Below are 21,706 nucleotides of genomic sequence, written 5' to 3' on the forward strand. Positions count from 1 at the left end.
TTGTTTATTTGTTTGTTTTCCCCATTTGGCACATGAAGTAACATTTGAAGCTACACCAGTCCCCCAAAACACATGTAATGAAATGTCTTAGATGAATTGTGTCTTTATTTTACTGTACAATAGATGACGTTGTGACACCTTTTCTAACTCAAGTTTGGAAATGTGATAATATTTATAGCTTTATTATCTTCCTTATTTTTATACAAAGACAATCTCTATATATGATTCGGGAAAACACACCCACGTCCTTTTTATGTCTGGAGCAATGTCCACCAAGACTCTTAATGCAGCCAGTCTAAACAAGAGGGTCCCACGTTGATGTAGGGATTGTCCAGATCTCCCCTTTCTCTACCACCAGCGGTAGTGGGCATATGCCCGGTTGGCTTCGGCCATCTTGTGTAGGTCATGTTTGCGTTTCACTACGTTTCCCTCATTGGCGTAGGCAGCCAAGAGCTCCTGGGAGAGTTTTTCGTACATGTGCGTGCGCCGATGTTTGTTGTCTCTGCATTCTGTGATCAACCATTTCATGGCCAGAAAACGCCGCCGGTTATCCGTGAGAGGAACGGGCACCTGCCAGATCAAAGACCTCGTGTTTTAAGGTTTTACTGTGTGATGTCATATGAACTACTGATATTCTACTAAACCAATTGTTTTATGTCCCACAGAAGAAAGTCCAACAGGTTTGGAAAGACGTGGAACAGGTGAGTAAATTAATTTAGTTTCTGTTTGAAATACTTCATAAGTATTCAAGTCATCCATATAAAAGCCAGGATACAGTGAAAACTGTTTTCCCATTAACATCATCAATCACGTATTTGTAAAAATAAAGCAGTTTCATCCCAACCAATAGACAGAGCAGCTCAATAACGAGTACATCAAAGGTTTCAGTATGGGCTGATGGATCCAAATTTATCTGTAAAACATCTCAATGAATATTCAGGGCTCTTCTCTGACCTGGTAAAATTTCCCTCCTTTCTGAATACTGGCCAGACCGATGATGGGTTTGCAGTTCTCCAGGGCCTGATGGAAGATGGCGTACGGATTACACTCAATCTCTTCTCTCTTAGCTGGAGGAGATTTGTGGTATTTCTCCACCTGTTTTCTCTTAATGGTCTCCAGCGTCTAAACAGGCACAAAAGATCAAGGCAGAACACAAGAAACGATGTCAAGACTAAAACGAGTCATGTCAGATAGTGTACATTGTGATTTCATTCAGACCTGTGTCATGATTCCTCTAGCAAGGACTTTTTTGCCATCTTGCATCATGGTGTTGATGAACTTACTGTCGGGAGGAAAGAAAAAGATATTCCACGTATTAAAAGACCATTCATCGAGGACACCAGGGCTAGTTGTGGACAGATCTCTGTAACCATAAGGTATTGGGCAGTGATAAACCAGTATATTGGACAATATCTGGCCAATTTGCAATGATCTTACATTGGCCGATAACCACGTTCGCTTGACCGATTAACAGAAGTGTGAAACTTTACCTTGTGTCAAATCCAAAATCTACCAATAGACTTGTCAATGGATAGTCAACGCTTTCTTTTTACAAGGTTCTTTCTTTTCAGGTTTATGCATTTGAGTAAATCGGGCATAAAAGAAGTTAATTTCACTTTAGAAATGTTATTGTGTTGTTAAATTGTATTATGTTTATCAACATTTACACTGGCGGCCAAAAGTTTGGAATAATATACAGATTTTGCTCTTATGGAAATAAATTGGTACTTTAATTTAACAAAGTAAAATTGCCATTCAAATGATCACAAAGTATAGTCAGGACATTAATGACATCATTATTTTAAAAAAGTCATTTTTTATCAAATCTAGACAGCAGCATCACTCCAACACCTTATCCTCGAGTAATCATGATAAACTGATCATTTGGCACTAGTAAATCACTTTCCATTATATCAAACACAGCTGAAAGATATTTGGTTCATTAAATTAAGCTGAACATTGTTTTTGTGTTTGTTTTTGAGTTGCCACAGTGTGCAATAGACCGGCATATCTTAAGGTCAATATTAGGTCAAAAATGGCAAAAAAGAAACTTTCTCTAGAAACTCATCAGTCAATCATTGATTTGAGGAATGAAGGCAACTGGCAATGATTGGAATTGCCAAAAACTGAAGATTTCATACTGAGGTGTAACTACAGTCTTCAAAGACAAAGCACAACTGTCTCTAACAAGGACAGAAAGAGATGTGGATGACCAGATGTGCAACTAAACAAGAGGATAAGTACATCAGAGTCTCTAGTTTGAGAAATAGACGCCTCACATGTCCTCTGCTGACAGCTTCATTGAATTCTACCCGCTCAACACCAGTTTCATGTACAACAGTAAAGAGAAGACTCAGGAGGACTTATGGGAAGAACTGCAAAGAAAAAGCCACTTTTGAAACAGAAAAACAAAAAGAAAAGGTTGGAGTGGGCAAAGAAACACAGACATTGGACAACAGATAATTGGAAAAGAGTGTTACGGATCTGAACCCCATTGAGCTTTTGTGGGATCAGATAGACTGTAAGGTGCGTGAGAAGTGCCCGACAAGACGGTCACATCTATAGCAAGTGATACAGGAAGTATGGGGTGAAATGTCACCTGAGTATCTGGACAAACTGACCGCTGGAATAACAAGGATCTGCAAAGCTGTCATCGCTGCACATGGAGGATTTTTGGATGATAATTCTTTGAAGAAGTTTAAGTTCTGACTTTTTTTTTATTGTCATTTTCCATGTTATTAATGTCCTGACTCTACATTGTGATCAGTTGAACGCCACTTTGGTGAATAAAAGTACCAATTTCTTTCCATAAGAGCAAAATCTGTACAACATTCAACACTTTTGGCCACCAGTGTGTATCGACCATACAGCTCTCTAATATCAGTATCAGAATCGCCATTATAAAACCCACATCAGTCGGCCTGACCACTATTTTTGAGTCATAAGTCCAATTACCAGAACACAAATGTGTATTTTCTGAACCAGTGGTTTTGTATGTTGGTTTCAAACACCTAGTTCAATACTCTCTGAAATGGTATTTGAATTCAAATGGCACTATCATTGTGTTATATTATATAGTTACCCATTGCAAACAAGTGAATACAATAAAGTGACACTTGAATATTTTCAGGTAAGGGTCAACTATAATAAACTATCTAACTAAAAGTTTTAACAGTGTTCTCATTTTATGACAAATCTCAATATTTGTCATAAAATGTCCATTTGAGGCTGGTAGTCACATATTTTAAAATATTAATATGATTATTTGTTAGACAAAAGAATGGTTTGATATATTTTAGTTTGATTTACATTTGTGCTGTTAAATTAATTTTGTTTTAAAAGAGTATATGCCAGTTTAATGTCTTGCCACATATAGTGTGACAATATGCTGCAATTGTGGTTTTTGACACATGTGTATTTTTTACCTTATCACGGGGTCATTGAAAGGGGAGCTTGTGTCACTTGACAGCGCTGCTTTTATTGGTCTGACTGTTTTAAGTTCTTTCAGCTCTTTCTCTTCAGGACTGAGATCTGAATCTGTGAGGGCATCTTTACTGGGATCAGAATCCAGATAGTACGGATTATAGCGACTCCATCTCACGAAACACACACTAAAAAGAAAAGATACAGAAGAAAAGACAATACAGAGCAAACAGAGGCGTATATTTACAGGATTATAGAATTAAAGGAATATTCTGGATTCAATACAAGTTACACTCAATCGACAACATGTGTGGCATAATGTTGATTTAGACTTGCCTGCTCATTTTCTTTCAAATTAAGCAAAAATCGAGGTTACAGTGAGACTCTTACAATGGAAGTGAATGAGGTGAATTTTTGAAAGTTAAAATACTTAAAAAAAATTAAAAGTATAGCCACAAGATGTAAACAATATGTGTGTAAACATGAATTTAGTGTGATAACCAGTCATTTAATAACCATTAATAATAAGTTATAGCCAATTTCACAACTTGGTTGCCATGACGATGTAATGTCAATAAACCCCAAAACCTCAAATGACTGTAAAAATGACAATTTAAACAACTTAACAGCATAAATAATACAAGAGTTTTGACAGAAGAATTCATGTAAGTGCGTTTATAAAATTATAAGCTTCACATTTATGCCTTTTAAACCCTCCAAAAATTGGCCCCATTCACTTCCATTGTAAGTGCCTCACTGCAACCTCGATTTGCGCTTTTTTTAAAGAAAAGTTGGGACGACTTGAAATACTTTTTTGTGCTAATCCACATTATGCCATAAATGTAGTAGATTGAGCTCAACTTGTATTAAACCCGGAATATTCCTTTATACACACGGTTCACGTCTAGTGTTGCCACCTGTCCCGGTTTTACCGGGATTGTCCTTCTTTTTAATAACCTGTCCCGGGAAATTTATCCACTCTCCCGGGACACTAAATGTCCCGGTTTTCGAAAGGCTACGTGAATATGTACATTCAACTATCTATTTTCTCTCCACTTGAAATAGCCTATGCGTTGTGCACAGAGTGGTCCGTGTCTCTTGTGTGTAGAATCCGCTATCATTGGCTCTGGGACGTGTGACGTGACGTAGGCTACGTCATCTAGCGCGTCTGTCTTCTTGGCAGCTAGCCAGTTACTACAGGCGGCAATTTGAGAAGCAGTGTGAAGAAGATTGTACGTCAACGTCGTTCGTTAGCGTTAACATGGGTGGCGAGACGGAAGATGAAGATGACAGTGTGTTCACAAAGACGGACAGGCCAGTAAAAAAGAAAATGAAACATTCGACATACTTTAATAATGACTGGTTGAAAAATGACAATTACTCCACATGGCTAAAGCCAACACCAGGCGACCACTTTATGCTACCTGCTCCGTATGCTCAGTTAAAATTCTGGTTAAACATGAAGGCAAAACTGCTTTGGATGACCATGCTAAAACAAATAATTTTTTAGCAAGGCAACTGAATCCACTGAGCTGTTGAAAGTAGTTGCTTTTGTTTTTCCATACCAGTCAGTAATGCCTATGCAGAAAGAGTGTTCAGTCATATGGAGGATGTTTGGTCCGATAAAAGAAACAGACTGTTAGTTGCAATGGTGAAGTCTGAGCTTCAGGTCAGATTGAATTTCAAATTGTCATGCACTGAATTCAAGACATTCATTGAAGAACAGAAACCACTGATAGCTGCAGCAAAGGGAAACGCCAAGTATAGATGGAAGACTAGGTAAGCTAAGGCCCATTTATGTATGACTTTGTTATTCCAATGTCTGATTGAGACATACTAAATAAAAGTGGCTATAGATGTGGCTAAGGTATGGTAAATGCAAATCTAATGTCATCCCTCTACTTATTTCTTTAGCAAAGCAAAAGCAAGCACAAGCACAGTATCTAAGCAACCAGGTAAGCTATAAGTTAAGATAAGTGAGAATACTTGAGATGTTTAAAATATTCACGACTATGCACAATCTTACTGCACAACGACCAATTGTGTCTTCTGAGTCTAATGTCTAATGGACATTTTCACTTGTGAGCAAAGCGGTGGCCGGGTCATTGATTTGTCCAGGTTTTTTATCAGACATCGGTGGCAACCCTATTCACGTCTTGACCAGGTATTGCGAATAACGCCAGTTAAACACACATTTTATGAATAACACAGAAACTATCGGAAACATGGCGTGATTTAGACCTCAGATTGGATATTACGCACAAACAAATAAAGAAAACGACCAAAAAATAGCATTTAATTACCTCGGTGTCCAAGGCTTCAATAAATATCTGATGGAGGCTGCCATCTTTAGAATGGGATAATGTCTGGTCTCAGATCAGCTTAGCCGACACATAATTCTTAAATTCTATGTTAGAGGAGAAACAAAAACTGATCTCAGATCAGAGCTTAAACACTCTGACGCGACCGTTAAAGGACCTCATCTGAAGAAGGCTCCGTTACTGCCTGAGTAAAATAACGTCATTTAATATATCATTTTTTAATAAAAAAAGGGAAATGAATACAAATTTTTATGTAAAATATATATCAACTCAAAAGACTGAAAAGTAGACAGCCAGTGAGTAAATGTAAATGTTGCAATGTTGATTACCAGCTCTTCAAATGTCGTGCTGCCCTCTAGCGGTTGCGAGTGTCACTTCACACTTCATGAAGAGAAGTTTTCTTTCGCTTTTGAAACATTTTCTCCTAATTTCTGTAATATTGCATGTGGTCATTTTATGTAGTAGTATGTTTTATTTGTTTACTTAATAACCCTTGTGCTTCAATTTAAAAAAGTTACTCAGAGGTCCTTAGAGGACAAAATGTACAAATGTAGGCCTACAAATGTAGCTATAAATGTATGCGAAGATGTTTTCTCACGTGTTTTTCCTCTCAGGATCTCAGATTAGTGGGACATTTCCCACTACAGAAAATGTCCATAAAACCATTATTTTAGCTAACGTCAAAGATCATGAGAGTTTCATATAAAACATTTTTACATAAAAATTAAGATTCTTAATTTTTCATACTTTTAATGATGATCTCTGGTGGTTTCAATTTTAGGTTTCATTGTGTGAGGTTCTGGTCCTCTGGTGGTTCCTCTGGATGGTTCAGTGGTCTTGCCATGTTATGTTGACAAAACCTTACTGAAATTAGGTGCTTGCTCTGTTGTCTGATCAACTTCACATTGAGTGTCTTTAGCACTAACTCTGTTATTATGAAATGTTGTGTATGACATTTTCATAAACTATCATATTTTCCAGGTTCATGTTTGTTCCAAAGAAAAGCATGGTTCACAGTTATTATAGGGATGAATGGAGGAATTATTGGGTTTTACATCATGGACAATGGCATAGATTTGGCTTGAACATTGTGGGGGTTACATTATGACAAATTTACATGTTTCCATTGATCATGGTATACATATTGGGGCATCTAGCCCCTGATCATGGATCTGAAGGATGAACCTGTTATGATAATTTTGACAAGATTATGTATTTGAGCACTTTGTGAAAACATGATGTTAATGTGATAAATAATATGTCCTTTCCTTCTTTTCAATTTAGAACAACAAATTTCTGTTGGATGAGCCTGTGTGACTGGATTTCTTCTAATACTCTGGGTAAGACCTCGGCGAACAGACGGGTTATGCACTCTTGAGCCACGCCGGGTCAAGATGTGTTGAATAGCATCCGTCTGTTGTTTCACCACCGAGATTTTCGGGGCGAAGTCCTCGACGGTGTCGCCGAAGAGGCAGACTTGGGAGATGGGTGCGTTAAGGAACCGTGCCTTGTCCGCATCTCTCATCTCAACCAGGGTCAGCCACAGGTGGTGCTCCTGGACCACGAGTGTGGACATAACACGCTCCGACTTAGTCGCACAGAGGGAGAGGTTGGTCACCGAGCGCGGCTCTTGTAGCACACCGGGATCAGAACTACCATCGAGCAGCTCTTTAAAGGCCAGGTGGACCAGTAAGAGGGCCATAGCATGCAGGGCGGAGGCGGCCTGACCGGCAGCGCTGTAGGCTTTAGTCACCAGAGACGACGTTGTCCTACAGGCTCGGGAAAGGAGTGCCAGGGGATTCCGCTAGGTGGTGGCGCTCAGCGGGCACAGGTGTGCCGCGATCGACTTATCCACCTAGGGTATTGCGGCATAACCCTCGGCCGCATCACCATCAAGTGTATTGAGAGCGGACGAGCCGAAGAATCGAGTTAGGGCAGTGGAAGGTGCCCTCCACGATCGCGTCAGCTCGTCATGCATTTCCGGGAAGAAGGGGACTGGAGGGGGTGTGGCCGCGAATGGCGTGTCGAACCCAGAAACCAGTCATCAAGCTGCGAGTGCTCAGGAGCGGGTGGAGGGTTCCACTCAAGCCCCACTCTCTCGGCGGCCCGGGCAAGCAATGTGGTCAGCTCCGAGTTGGCCTAAGACTGGGCAGCCCGATCGAGTTGTCAGCGTCAGACATCACCAAGGCACTTTCCGATGCAGCGATCGACATCTCATCCAGCTCACGAGCTCCGTAAGAGACATTAGACTGGCACTGAGGCGAGCTGCCTGTCTCATCCCAGAACTGGACTGGCACAAACGAGCGTACTGGGGAGTGGGCGGTCCATGGAGTTTTACCCGGTTGAGCCGTACCCACTGAAGTCCCCGAATCACATTCAGCGTCAACCAGGGTGGCCTCGTACCCATAGGTAGGAGGACCAGCGCGGGGGACAGCTGAAGTGGCTTTCCCTCGAAAGAAAGAAAGCCGCGACCGCAACGTTGCCATGGTCATGTTCTCACAATGAGAACATGAACCATCCACGAACGCTTCCTCAACATGATCGGGGCCCAGACACGCAAGGCAGTGATTGTGACCGTCAGAGGTGGAGAGGTAACTATCACATCCAGGAACTGCACAGAGACGGAAAGGCATCTTTAAAAAGACGTTCAACGTCACTGTGCCTGCTCTAATAGTAGAAAATATACCCTTTTTTTTTTAGAGGAAAAGCTCTTTTAAAAGCACAGTCGAAGCGCCCAGGGGCGTAGAGTGCAGATTGGGGAGAAAACTGCTGGCATTATCCAACAGCATATGTTTCTGAAGAGGTGAATGGAAAAAAAACAAAAACATGAGCTGAAAAGAGATTTAAAGTTTTCCACATTGTAAAGAATCAGGAAACACACATGTAAAAACACGAGTGTCAGCTGCATTCATCACACACACAAATGAACATCATTCAACAGAATCAACTGAGAAATTTGACACTTTAACACTTTTATATGGCAAATGTGTTCTTAGTTAATGTTGAAGATAATACAGCAGCGATCACTTTTACACTAAAACACTTTATAAAGAATCATCCTCTGCAGAATGATTGTGTCTTTATGTCAGACATCTCTAACAACATTTTAATTTAGGGTGAAACTTTAAGAACATGCACAGATACTCCCTTCAGAGATGCTTTTCATTTGTGAGGAGATTCTTCATACGGATGTTTTTCCAACTTAATCAGAACTGGTTTGTCTGGATTTGTTGTAGTTCAACAGAACTTTTTATTATTATATGTAAGAGAGTGTAAAACCGGTTTAGCAAGTGTTCTGCATTTACCCGGATGTTCCCGTACAAACCTTCACTTTGACTGTGATGATCTGAAGAGATGATCATATTCTCAACTGATAATGGATCTTCTTCTGTTCATCTTTGTGTCCGTCATTTTAAATATATCTGACGGTATGTACTTTGTTTTTTTTCTTTGAGGTAATGCTGAAGAAAATAAAACGGGCCATAAAAATCGTCATAAACTTGTTAGGTTCTCAGGACCCTCGAAGGGGGGAAAAAGCGACGTGCCAAGCATGGGAGCAGGCCGTGCCCGCCACATCTTTTCTCTCTATGTTTCTCGCATAGAGTTAAAGGGGCTGGGGCCATTTAACACCATAACGCGCATCGGGGAAGACATTCTTTTCCAACTCACATTCTTTAAACCCCACGCAGATGACATCCTGCCCAGGCTGGGGGAGGTTAAATGTGGCAAATACGTCACATTGGTTTTCAGGTAACATGTGGAAGATGCACTTCTGCCTCCCGACTCGCTATTACCTGCTCCCCCCTGCCACGAAGCCCGCCCGATGCGTCAAATGAAATTGTCCCATTATTGCCCCTCGCGAGAGCTTGGATGCTTGGCTTTCACTTGCCAATCCGTCACGCTGGCTGGCCAGGACCATCCGACTCGGCTACGCGATTCAGTTCGCCCGTTTCAGCGGTGTTCGCTCCACTTCCGTGCGCGGTGAGAAGGCCAGCACCTTACGAGCAGAGATCACGACCCTGCTCCTCAAGGATACGATAGAGCCCATCCCTCCAGCTGAGATGGAGAAGGGTTTCTACAGCACTTACTTCATCGTACCCAGAAAAAGCGGCAGGTTGCGACCAATCTTGGACCTGCGAGTTCTCAACCGGGCCTTACACTTACAATTGTGACTGTCAGAACTGAAGTGATTTAATATTCATGATATTCTACATTATAAAACAATAATATTACACAAATACTTTAAAGGAATATTCCAGGTTCAACACTAGTTAAGCTCAATCAACAGCAGTTTTGGATAATGTTGATCACCAACATCATTTTTATTAATGATGTCGATTACCACAAAAATGCATTTATATTTTTCCCTCCTTTTCTTAAAAAAAAACACAGAATTCTGGGTAACACTGAGGCATTTACAATGGAAGTAAAAGGGACCAATCCATAAATGTTAAAATAATTTCAAAATTATAGCCACAAGATGTAAACAAAGTTCATGATAATGTAAACACTTAAAAATGCTTTTTGAATAAAGTTATGTCCAAATGTACAACTTTTTTGCCATGGCAATGCAACACCTTAAACCCTAAAGCGACCATGAAAACAATAATTTAATCATCTATAAAGTTCAAATAAAAATGTGTTTTACCAGAACAATTAGTGCAAGTACTTTTATAAAATGTTAATTGACTTTCTGTCTTACATGGAAGACAAAAGGAGATGTTAGGTAAGTCACTGCCTCAGTCACCATTCATTTTTACTGTATGGAAAAAACAGTGCCATAAAAGTGAAAAGTGAACAAACATTCAATTTAACATCTTCTCTTGTGTTCCAATGAAGAAACAAAGTCAAACAGGTTTTATAGAACATAAGGATGTAGAAATTATGACAGAATTTACATTTTTGGGTGAGCTCTCCGTTTAAGGTGAGCATTTCCATCAGTAAACTTCAGTTGGCGTGGCCATGAAGAGTTTGTGTTTTCATGCAAACATGCGTAAAGTGTCACTGTAAAATAATATTCTGATTAACTTAAAAAAGTAAGTAACCTGGTTGCCTTAAAAAGTTTTGTTTATTTAAAATAAAATGTTCCTAATATTTAAAATGATGTCCAGAGATAAAAGTATTTCTTCATTTAAAAAGTTTACCATGTAGCTTGAATGTTTCTTAGCTGTATTTCCTGGTTACCTGATTTGACCTGGTGTTACAACATCTCTATCAAACAAAGAAAATGAAAGTATCTGTCATGAATCACGCCTCTGTTGTTCCTCCTGCTCTCCACCAGAGGTCCCATCACACTGGTATTGTCTTTACTCTCTGGACTGCATTTCCCATAATCCCCGTACCTGTCACTAATTACCTGCTCACCTGTTCCCCATCAACACAGCTATTTAGGACTCAATCTCACTCTCTATTAGGGCCAAGTCTTGTTTTGTCCTGCATACATTTCTGATCGTTATTCTCTGTTGTTATTACCTGCCTGTGTTTGATTCTCTGCTGCCTGCATGTTTACCTGGACTACTATTATGATTGTTTGCTGCCTGTACTGTCATCTTGCCTGTTTGTTACCCCACCTTTGATTATCCCTGGATACTGCTACTGATTGACCTTTGCCTGTTTACTTTTTTACATTATTATTAATAAAACTGCACATGCATCTCAAGGTTTGTTGCTGTGATCATGATTATTTTAAAGAGATAAAGATTCTCTCACATAAATGCATGTTTATGATGAGGATTTGTGTTAGTATGTGTCCATGCAGGCTGGTGGAAATTATTGTAGATTGTTTAGCAATGAACATAATGTTCCCAAACAAGTATGTGACAATACAATAAATAAAAACAAAATGATACAAGGTAGACACAATATACATCAGTTCCAGATGGATTGCAAAAAAAAGTATTATGGCAGGTCAACTCTAGGTCTAGGTAACTCTGGAGAGTGAGCCAGGATGAGCCAGTTGTCGAGGTAGTTTAGTATGCGGATGCCCACTTCCCTTAGCAGGGCAAGAGCTGCCTCTGTGATCTTCGTGAAGACACGAAGGGACAGGGACAGGCCGAAGGGGAGGACCTTGTACTGATACGCCTTGCCACCGAACTGTAAGAAGGGTAGGTGTCGAGGCAGAATGGAGACGTGGAAGTATGCGTCCTTCAGGTCTACAGCCGTGAACCAATCTAGCTCTCAACGCAGGTAAGAATCTGTTTCTGCGTGAGCATTTTGAACGGGAGTCTGTGTAAGGCCCGGTTGAGAACTCACCGGTCCAAGATTGGTCGCAACCACCGATTGGGAAGTGAAAGCCACGCATCCAAGCTCTGCGCGAGGGGCACTAACGGTTCGATCGCTTTTCACGTACCAGACAAGGCTTCGCGGCGGGAGGAGCAGGTAATGGCGCTTTGGGAGGCAGAAGAGTGTCCCGAGGCTTGGGTGCTGAGAAAAGACTCAAAGCACTTACCTTGCTCCATGCACCCGGAAGGGGGCAGGTTCGAAATTGAGGAAGAGGACCTAGAGAGGCGTCTTCGGAACCCGTCAGCGCTGGCCTGCCGGGGCTGAGCAGTCGTGGGGCCGGAGGCGAGGGAACTGCACCTGGGGAGCCGGGACTGTAGAGTTTTGGCACACCAGCTGGATGACCCAGGGAGTGAGGAATTCTCTCTTTTATTGAGAATGTAGGTACCGCAGCCCGAAGGCAGTGCGGCAAATGAAAGTAATGAAAATAAGGATTCTCCTCCCGGCCCTCCACCGGGGGGACAGAGTGGTCTTGGTACCAGCTCCGGAGCGAACATCTGACTGCCTGGGTCGCCCGTCTCAGGAGCACTTTGGCACTTTCCTGGTCCTGGAAACGGGGCATACTCCACCTGTGAGATGCTCGACGCTGGGGCTGAGAGCTGGGCCCAGGTTGAGGTGGAGCTCTCTGTTGTTTAGTCGCCGGGAGATGCCCAGACAGGGCGCGATGGTTGGGCTGCGCCACGGCATGATGTGAGAAATCGCCTCCGACTGCTTCTTCACCGCCGAGAACTGCTGGACGAAGTCATCAACGTTGTCGCCGAAGAGGCCGAGCTGGGAGACGGGGCGTTGAGAAATCGTGACTTGTCAACGTTGCGCATCTCGATGATGTTCAGCCAGAGGTGGTGCTCCTGGACCACGAGGGTGGCCATCACCCACCCGAGTGCCTGCGCTGTGACCTTCCTGCAGTACATCAGGGTGGGGACTACCCAGGTGCAGATCTTTAAGTGCCATGGCTAGATGGACCTGCAGGAGAGCCATGGCATGCAAGGCTGAGGCGGCCTGTCCAGTGTCGCTGTAGGCTTTGGAGGTCAATGATGACATCATCCTACAGGCTCTGGAGGGGAGTACTGGGCAGTCCCGCCAGGTGGCAGCATTCTCGGGATACAGGTGACTCGCAACCACCTTATCCACCTGGGGGACTTCTGTGTATCCTTGGACCTCCAGCCATCCAGGGTAGTGAGAGCGGACGAGCGGAGGGGTCAGTTACGGGTAGTAAAAAGTGCCCTCCATGTCCGCGTCAGCTCATCATGCATTTCTGGGAAGAACGGTACCGGGAGGGGGTGTGGCTGTGAGCGGGACCCGGAGCCAAGGTACCAGTCATCAAGCTGAGAAGGCTTTGGGGAGGACGGAGGGTTCCAGTCCAAGCCCACGCTCACGGCAGCCTGGGCAAGCATGTCGGCCATCTGCGCGTCCGCCTCAGACTGGGCGGGCTGGCCTAAAGGTGGCCGCTGGACGCTCTCCGATGCAGCTCCGATGTCATCATCTAAGTCCAGGGTCTCAAGGGAGAATGCCGGCTGGCTGTGAGGCGAGCCGCACTCATCCCGTGCGTGGACGGAAGCGAGCGTGTCGGAGGGGCGGGTGGTGGTGGGGATTTACCCAGCAAAACCGAGCCCGTAGTTATCCTCATAACGCCTTCAACGCCAGCCGGGTTGTCATCAATCCCGTGGGAAGAAGGAGCGACACAGGGGGTGGCTGAAGCAGCATTCACCTTGAGGAAGGAGTGCCGCGACCGCAGCGCTGCAATGGTCATGTTCTCGCAGTAAGTACATGAGCCATCCACAAATGCCGCCTCAGTGAGATCGCTGCCCAGGCACACGAGGCAGCCTCTGTGGCCGTCGGTCTTGAGAGAAATCGACCGTATCCAGGAACAACACAGAGGCGGAAAGGCATTTTGAAAAAGACGGCGTCCTGAAAAGGGCGTTAAACGTCGCTGTGTATTGCTCTTTTGTGATGGAAAACTCAAACTCTTTTAGAGAAATCAAAACTCTTTTAGGAGGAGAACACTCAGTGAAAAGCGCTGTCGAAGCCCAGGGGCGTAGACTGCACTGCGTGCAGAGAGAGAGAACGCCAGCTGGAAACGTGCTGTAGACCCAACAGCAATGCTTCTCGCTGCCAGCAGGTGAGTGAAATTGTGGTTAACTGTATTTTGCTATTGCAAATGAGCAAATAGTAACTATAATGGCAGAACAAAGGGGTGCACTGCATTATATTGACAATGAAATTTGGCACAGGATAGAGGTCCACTCAGTTGGAGGTTTCTGGCCTCGCCACTGTTTTACACTCCCAGTTTTATCATTACTTTAAGACATTGGATTGTTGAAATAGAAAGGGATCCTTCAGATTGCGTCCTTGCACCTAAAAGCTAAAAGCAGTGGAAAGATTAGAGCAGGACGCAGGTGTCTGGAGAGGCGTATTTAAAAGATAATTTTTTTTCTTAATAGAGCATCTAAAAACACGCCGCTCCAGCAAGAGCTGCTGAAAAAATTAAAAATATGGCGTTGGTTCACAGCCTGAAAGAGCCAACAGCAATCCATGAGACAACATATTAAACAATTTACAGTTTATCATTTGGGAATATTTTTAAAGTATCAACTCTAATAGTATCAGGTTGTAAATGTATGTTTTAGCTTTTTATTTTAAAATCCCCTCTTTTGGATTCATAATGCTGGAAAACTGACCAATGTTAAAAATAGGCAAGTGTGTGTAAACATTTATGTTTGCCTTCAGTTCTCTTGTGTATTTTGCATTTTTAACTTTGTCTTCTAAGTTGAAATCAAATATCTTCATTACACTGTTAAAGTTCTGAAGACGTGTACAACAGCAAAGTAATTGAGAAAAAAAACAAAAACATGAGCTGAAAAGAGATTTAAAGTTTTCCACATTGTAAAGAATCAGGAAACACACATGTAAAAACACGAGTGTCAGCTGCATTCATCACACACACAAATGAACATCATTCAACACAATCAACTGAGACATTTGACACTTTAACACTTTTATATGGCAAATGTGTTCTTAGTTAATGTTGAAGATAATACAGCAGCGATCACTTTTACACTAAAACACTTTATAAAGAATCATCCTCTGCAGAATGATTGTGTCTTTATATCAGACATCTCTAACAACATTTTAATTTAGGGTGAACTTTAAGAACATGCACAGATACTCCCTTCAGAGATGCTTTTCATTTGTGAGGAGATTCTTCATACGGATGTTTTTCCAACTTAATCAGAACTGGTTTGTCTGGATTTGTTGTAGTTCAACAGAACTTTTTATTATTATAAGTAAGAGAGTGTAAAACAGGTTTAGCTAGTGTTCTGCATTTACCCGAATGTTCCCGTACAAACCTTCACTTTGACTGTGACGACCTGAAGAGATGATCATATTCTCAACTGAAAATGGATCTTCTTCTGTTCATCTTTGTGTCCCTCATTTTAAATATATCTGACGGTATGTACTTTGTTTTCTTTCTTTGAGGTAATGCTGAAGAAATGCACAAAAAGGATTTAAATTGTTCTTAGTTTTGTTGATAAATCTAAAAGTTGCCACATTATATGAAATTAATGTTTAGGAACACAAATTTGTTTATATATATTTCTACTTACATGGATGATTTGGAGTGGATAATGAGTGTAAAACAGTCAACAAGTGTCCACACACTTCACTTATATCCAATGAGATACTTGAGAGATCAGTGATACTTCTTCACAGATTTCTTCGTTTCAGATTGATGCATTTAAAGTTTTGTGTTTGTTATTTTCACATTGACTTGGTGTGTCCAGTCTGTGTTTACTATGTAGCTTGAATGTTTCTTAGCTTGTATTTCCTGGTTACCTGATTTGACCTGGTGTTACAACATCTTTAACAAACAAAGAAAATGAAAGTATCTGTCATGAATCACGCCTCTGTTGTTCCTCCTGCTCACCACCAGAGGTCCCATCAAACTGGTATTGTCTTTTACTCTCTGGACTGCATTTCCCATAATCCCCGTACCTGTCACTAATTACCTGCTCACCTGTTCCCCATCAACACAGCTATTTAGGACTCAATCTCACTGGCTATTAGGGCCAAGTCTTGTTTTGTCCTGTATATATTTCTGAGCATTATTCCCTGTTGTTATTACCTGCCTGTGTTTGATACCTGCCTGATTTGCCCCTGTTTGATTCTCTGCTGCCTGCATGTTTACCTGGACTACTGTTATGATTGTTTGCTGCCTGTACTGTCCTCTTGCCTGTTTCTGACCCCACCTTTGATTATCCCTGGATACTGCTGGTGATTGACCTTTGCCTGTTTACCTTTTTACATTATTATTAATAAAACTGCACATGCATCTCAAGGTTTGTGGCTGTGATCATGATTATTTTAAAGAGATAAAGATTCTCTCACATAAATACATGTTTATTATGAGGATTTCTGTTAGTATGTGTCCATGCAGGCTGCTGGAAATTATTGTAGATTGTTTAGCAATGAACATAAAGTTCCCAAACAAGTATGTGACAATATCTAAAAACAATATGACACAAGGTGGACACAATATACAACAGTGCCAGATGCATTGCAAAAAAAGTATTATGACAGATTAGAAAAGTATTAAAGTATTCGGTATTATACAGTGTTAGGTAATAAAGTCATGTGTGATTGTGTGTGTACATGGTTCATGCTTCGTAAAACATGAGTTGTACAATAACTTTAGGCCTGATTGATTATTGAATGATTATTAAGTAACGTGACGGCAATGAGAAAGAAGCTGTTCCTTAATCTTGATGTTTTGGATGGTAATGATCTCAGGCATCTGTCTGAAGGGAGCAGCGAATAGCAGTTATGAGCTCGGTGGGATTACCCTCTATGATTTTATTAGCACACTTGATGGTCGCTGAATGTATGTGATTCAACTGATGGTAAATCTGTACCTGTGATCTTTGAGGCCCCGATGGCGACGTGTTCCAGTATTTTCTTTGTTAGGCTACAAAGAAAAAATAAGTCATATTTAATCTCAATCTTTAATATTCATGGTAAAATAACTTTGTTTTCAGGGTTCACAGTGAAAGGTCCCTCTGGTCCTCTAGTGGTTCCTCTGGGAGGTTCAGTGGTTTTGCCCTGTTATGTCGACAAACCCTTAAGAATGGAGGATCTGGAGGTGGATTGGAGAAGATCAGACACAGAGACTCTGGTTCATCTGTATCAAGATGGTGAGAGTCGACCAGAGGTCCAGCAGCAGGATTATCATGATAGAGCTCATTTCTTTACTGACCAGATTCAACATGGAAACTTCTCCCTCCTGTTGAACAATGTGACAGCTGAAGATGAGGGAAAGTACAGATGTAAAGTTTTCAGTGGGCAGGATTCTGGTGAAACTGTGGTCGAAATAAAACATGTTGGTGAGTGAAAACCACATAAATGTTAGTCAACATTTCAATGAGACAAAACTTCTAAACAGTAACTTTATATTTCATGCTGTGATATTTTAAGTGTTCATTCTTTCAGAGCGTTTGATAGTCTCGGGATCAGATCACTCCATATCTGCGTATGCGGGTGAAGACGTCACTCTGAACTGCTCTGTGGACTCTCACATCACACCTGAAGAGATTGAAGAGCTTTCATGGAAGAAAACAGATAAAGATGGAGATATTCTGGTCCTGCTCTACCAAAACAATGAACCTTTACCCGAATCATCACATGAGCAATACATAGACAGAGTTGAGTTCTTCACTGATGAAATCTCCAAAGGAAACTTCTCTCTCAGACTGAAGAGTGTCAGAACTGAAGATAAAGGAGTTTATATGTGTCAAGTGTTTGCTGGAGGAGTTTCAGCCAACACAACTGTAGAACTGGAACAACTGGGTGAGTCACAGATAAATAAGAAAAACACATAAATGCAATAATTGAAGATTAAACTGATTTATGAGTTTTATACAGTTTAGTTGTTTAGTTGCATGTAAATTGAATTAGCATTATAAATGTGACAGTAACAGTTTGAGTTTGATCTTGTTCATTAACTGCTTCAGTTCTTCAGAAACTCTTTCAAAGTAAAGTCTGAATATTTACTCCTGTTTGTGGACAAAAAGCACCTCAGTCACCTCTAATGTGGGATAGTCCTGCTTTAGGGGTGTTTGTGTGTGTGTGTGTGTGTTTGTGTGTTTGTGTGTGTGTGTGTGTTTTGGTCAGTATTTTGTTTCTATTAATATTGCAGGTGTGGCACTTTACATAATTACTTTTGGCCGTGTGCATTTACAGATGTGTCAAACCCATTTTAAGTCAAGATTCTTTAACACAGGCTGATGTTTTATTTGTTAAATATTTCTGGGGCTTATAACTTTATACCACTGTAAAAACCAATAAAACAAAAGAGAACACAAAGAATTGATTAAATGTAATAAAACTGAGACCCAGTTGCAAGAAACACTTTTAGTAAAGAAAACTCTTTATGACAAAACACTTACAATCGTTTTACTGTAAGGGATTACTTGTAACTGGTTCCATTTAGATTACAATTACATATATTAATCAAACAAAGACTCACTTCTGTCCACAAATGAGTTACTAGGAGTGCTACTTGGGTGTTGAGAGATGTGTTCCTTTGATGCTCTTCAGTTTGGAGATCCAAAATGTTTCCCAAATAAACAGAAAGTCTGAGGCACTCAAAAGGAATATAAGTTTAAAAAGCCTTTATTTAAACTTGGCTATCCATTAAAAAACATATGCCAACATGTTTCGGCCTCTTTGGCCTTCCTCAGGGCAAATTCAAAATGGCAGTCCGTAGACTGCATGCTATATATCTGCATGTGGTCACATGACCTAGAAGCACAGGTGCTCATCTGCACATATCACCTGATAGAGAGCAATTACAACAAGTTACTTTAGATAAGACAAGTCACATTTTCAGCATCAGAATAGTTTAAAATATCAATATAAATAGATACATATAGCAAGAGGTTACTTTATATAAGACAAGTTACAAAAAATATTACATTGTAAAACATATTATATTTCATTTCATGCTCTAAAATATGTGCAGTCTCTCTCTCTCTTTAGTGCTGCCTAACGGCGTGTGCGACTTCACGATGATATTGGTCCCGGTCTAGCACGGCGTGTAGAGTTTGTGCTGTTGATAATTGTAGCCATGTTTTGATGTTACTGAGCCATGTCGTTTTTGGCCGTCCTGGTCGTTTTTTCCTTCGATTTTTCCTTCCAGGATTTGCTTTAATAGCTGGTATTTGTGGTCGTTTCGGGCAATGTGGCCTAGATAGTAACACTTCCTGCTAATGATGGTCTTCAGCAGTTACCTATCAGTGCCCATATCCTGCAGAACTTGTTTATTGGTGATTTTGGCTGTCCATGGGATTTTCAGCATTCTTCGATACAGCCACATCTCGAAAGCTTCGAGCCTTTTTGTTGCTGCTGTCGTCAGTGTCCATGTCTCTACTCCGTACAGCAAAATTGACCAGATGTAGCATTTCAGTGTGCGCAGTTTCAGTGATGTACTCAAGTTGCGGTCTGCAAGGAGTGTTTTCCATCTAATAAATGCTTGCCTTGCTTGTTCAATTCTGCTCTTGATTTCGACTTCATGGTTCAACTGATCGTCAATGATTACACTGAGGTATTTAAATCGGTGTACTTGTTCCAATTTTTCATTGCCAAGCTTGATTGTTATTTCAGCTTGTAGTTCGGCTGACCTTCATAACCTTTGTTTTCTTTTTATTAATTCGTAAGCCCCATATTTGACTCTCTGTGGCAACCTCGTCCAAGATTTGTTGTAGGTCTTGTTCCGAATCGGCCAGCAGTGCAGTGTCGTCTGCATACCTGATGTTGTTGATGTATTGTCCATTGACTTTAATACCAATGTTTTTATCTGCTAGTGTTTGATCAAAAATCTGCTCCGAGTAGATGTTGAAAAGACTGGGTGAAAGTGGGCAGACTTGTCGTACACCTTTTTGTATTGGTGTTGGGTCTGTCAATTCGTTGTCATATCGAAGTTGGGCTGTTTGCTTCCAATAAAGAGCAATGATGAAGTTGATGTCGTTTTTATCTAGTCCCAGTTGTTTTAATAGAGCTGCTAGTCGGTCGTGGTCTACTGAGTTAAAGGCTTTCTCGTAATCTATGAAGCAGATGTACACTTCTTTCTGATGTTCGTAGCACCGCTGTAGTAGTATCTGTATACAGAAGATTGCTTCTCTTGTGCCTAGTCCTTTGCAGAAGCCAAACTGTGTGTTCTTCAATGTACTTTCGCATGTGGAGCGTATGCGCTGTTGGATCACCTTCAGGAAGACTTTTAGCACGTGGCTCATCAAGCTTATCAGTCTGTAGTCCTCGCATTTCCGGCTTGTTGCTTTCTTTGGTATGGCCACAAAGATGGATTGTAGCCAGTTGGATGGAATTTTATTGCCATTGTATATTTGATTGTACCAATTAGTCAGTTGTCGTATGTTGTTACTGTCTAATAGTTTGAGCAATTCTACATGGATTGTGTCGGGCCCGCACGCTTTGCCTGACTTAGCTGTTTTGATTGCATGTTCTACTTCTGATGTTAAAATGTGTAGAGCATCTTTCGACATCTGTTGGTCTTTTTCTGCAGGTGTTCTCGTGGCGCCATAGAGCTTGTGTATATAGTTTGTCCAGGTGTCCATTTTTACTTGTTTATTTAGGATTGGTTGGTTGTTGTCCGCATACAAGGTAGCTGTTGGGGCTGGTCTGTAGATGTTACCAGCTTCTTTGAGCTTCTTGTGCAGAGTAAAATTGTCATGTTTTTTTATTATTTCTTCAATCTCGGCGCATTGTTCTTCCATCCACTTTTCTTTTGCCTGTCGGATTGCTTCTCTGATCTTCTGTTGCATTTGTTTGTACTTCTCCAAGTTGTTATTTTTGTACATTCTTCGTTTGCTCATTAGATCGAGAATACAATGTGTCATCCATCGTTGTTTCTTTTTCGTTGGCTGATGTCCCAGCATGACTTCTGTTGTTTCTGTGATGCATTGTTTGAACGAGCGCCAGTACTCCTGAACATCTGCTGTTTCCGTTGTTATTGAGCCGGATGCTATCGTTGAGATGTTGCTGTACTTGTCTTTTATCTGCGCTGTTCTTCAGTTTCTCCAGGTCTGCTCGTCTCGTCTTTGTACATTGTATTGATCGCAATTTGAGTCTTATTGTAGCTGTTACTGGGTTATGATCTGACGATATATCGGCTCCAGGGTAGGTTTTTGCTGTAATCACACTGGACTTAAACCTGATGTTAATTAGGATATAATCGATTTGGTTCCTGACGATGTTGTTGTCGGAGTCTTGCGGCGAGGTCCACGTGTACAGTCGTCGAGGTGGTAATTGGAACCACGTGTTAGCAATACTGAAACGTTCTTCTTGGCAGAATTGAACCAGTCTGTCGCCTCGTCCATTTCTTGTTCCTAGTCCGTGTTCTCCGACAATGTTCTGCATTCGACCGTGGCCCACCTTGGCATTGAAGTCGCCGAGGATTATAGTGATGTCTTGTTTCTTCAGCGGCTTCAGCGTGTTGGTTAGTTGCTCATAGAACGATTCGATTTCATGATCTTGTTTATCTGCTGTTGGAGCATAAACCTGTAGAATGTTCACGTTGACTTTGTTGCCTGCTAATTGTAGTAGTGCTATTCGTTCTGATACTGGGGTAAAGTTGTTGACTTTGTTCAGCTAATTTCTTGTGTACTATAAAGGCG

At 41.4% G+C, this 21,706-nt stretch overlaps 2 protein-coding genes across 3 annotated transcripts in view; one reads left to right on the forward strand and one right to left on the reverse strand.

Annotated features, from left to right (window-relative positions):
* On the reverse strand, positions 1-5,811 carry LOC127647232 (28S ribosomal protein S7, mitochondrial). The gene is made up of 5 exons (XM_052131371.1): positions 5,727-5,811; positions 3,426-3,611; positions 1,219-1,282; positions 955-1,122; positions 1-570 (listed from the first exon to the last, which is right to left on the reverse strand). The coding sequence occupies exons 1-5, from the start codon at positions 5,768-5,770 to the stop codon at positions 349-351; spliced, it is 684 nt and encodes a 227-aa protein (XP_051987331.1). The 5' UTR covers positions 5,771-5,811; the 3' UTR covers positions 1-348.
* Positions 5,812-9,090: 3,279 nt separating this feature from the next.
* The window catches only part of LOC127647215 (uncharacterized), a 49,639-nt gene continuing 37,023 nt past the window's right edge, over positions 9,091-21,706 (forward strand). The window contains exons 1-3 of one of the 2 annotated variants that reach the window (XM_052131346.1): positions 9,091-9,172; positions 17,057-17,401; positions 17,508-17,864. In XM_052131346.1, the coding sequence (XP_051987306.1) occupies positions 9,121-9,172; positions 17,057-17,401; positions 17,508-17,864 (754 nt within the window). In that variant the 5' untranslated portion in view covers positions 9,091-9,120. Of the gene's footprint in view, positions 9,173-15,351; positions 15,474-17,056; positions 17,402-17,507; positions 17,865-21,706 lie in introns of those variants that run through there. The other variant, XM_052131345.1, reaches the window with a different exon arrangement.

Source organism: Xyrauchen texanus, chromosome 8 (genome assembly GCF_025860055.1).
Source record: "Xyrauchen texanus isolate HMW12.3.18 chromosome 8, RBS_HiC_50CHRs, whole genome shotgun sequence".
Taxonomy (NCBI): Eukaryota; Metazoa; Chordata; class Actinopteri; order Cypriniformes; family Catostomidae; genus Xyrauchen; species Xyrauchen texanus.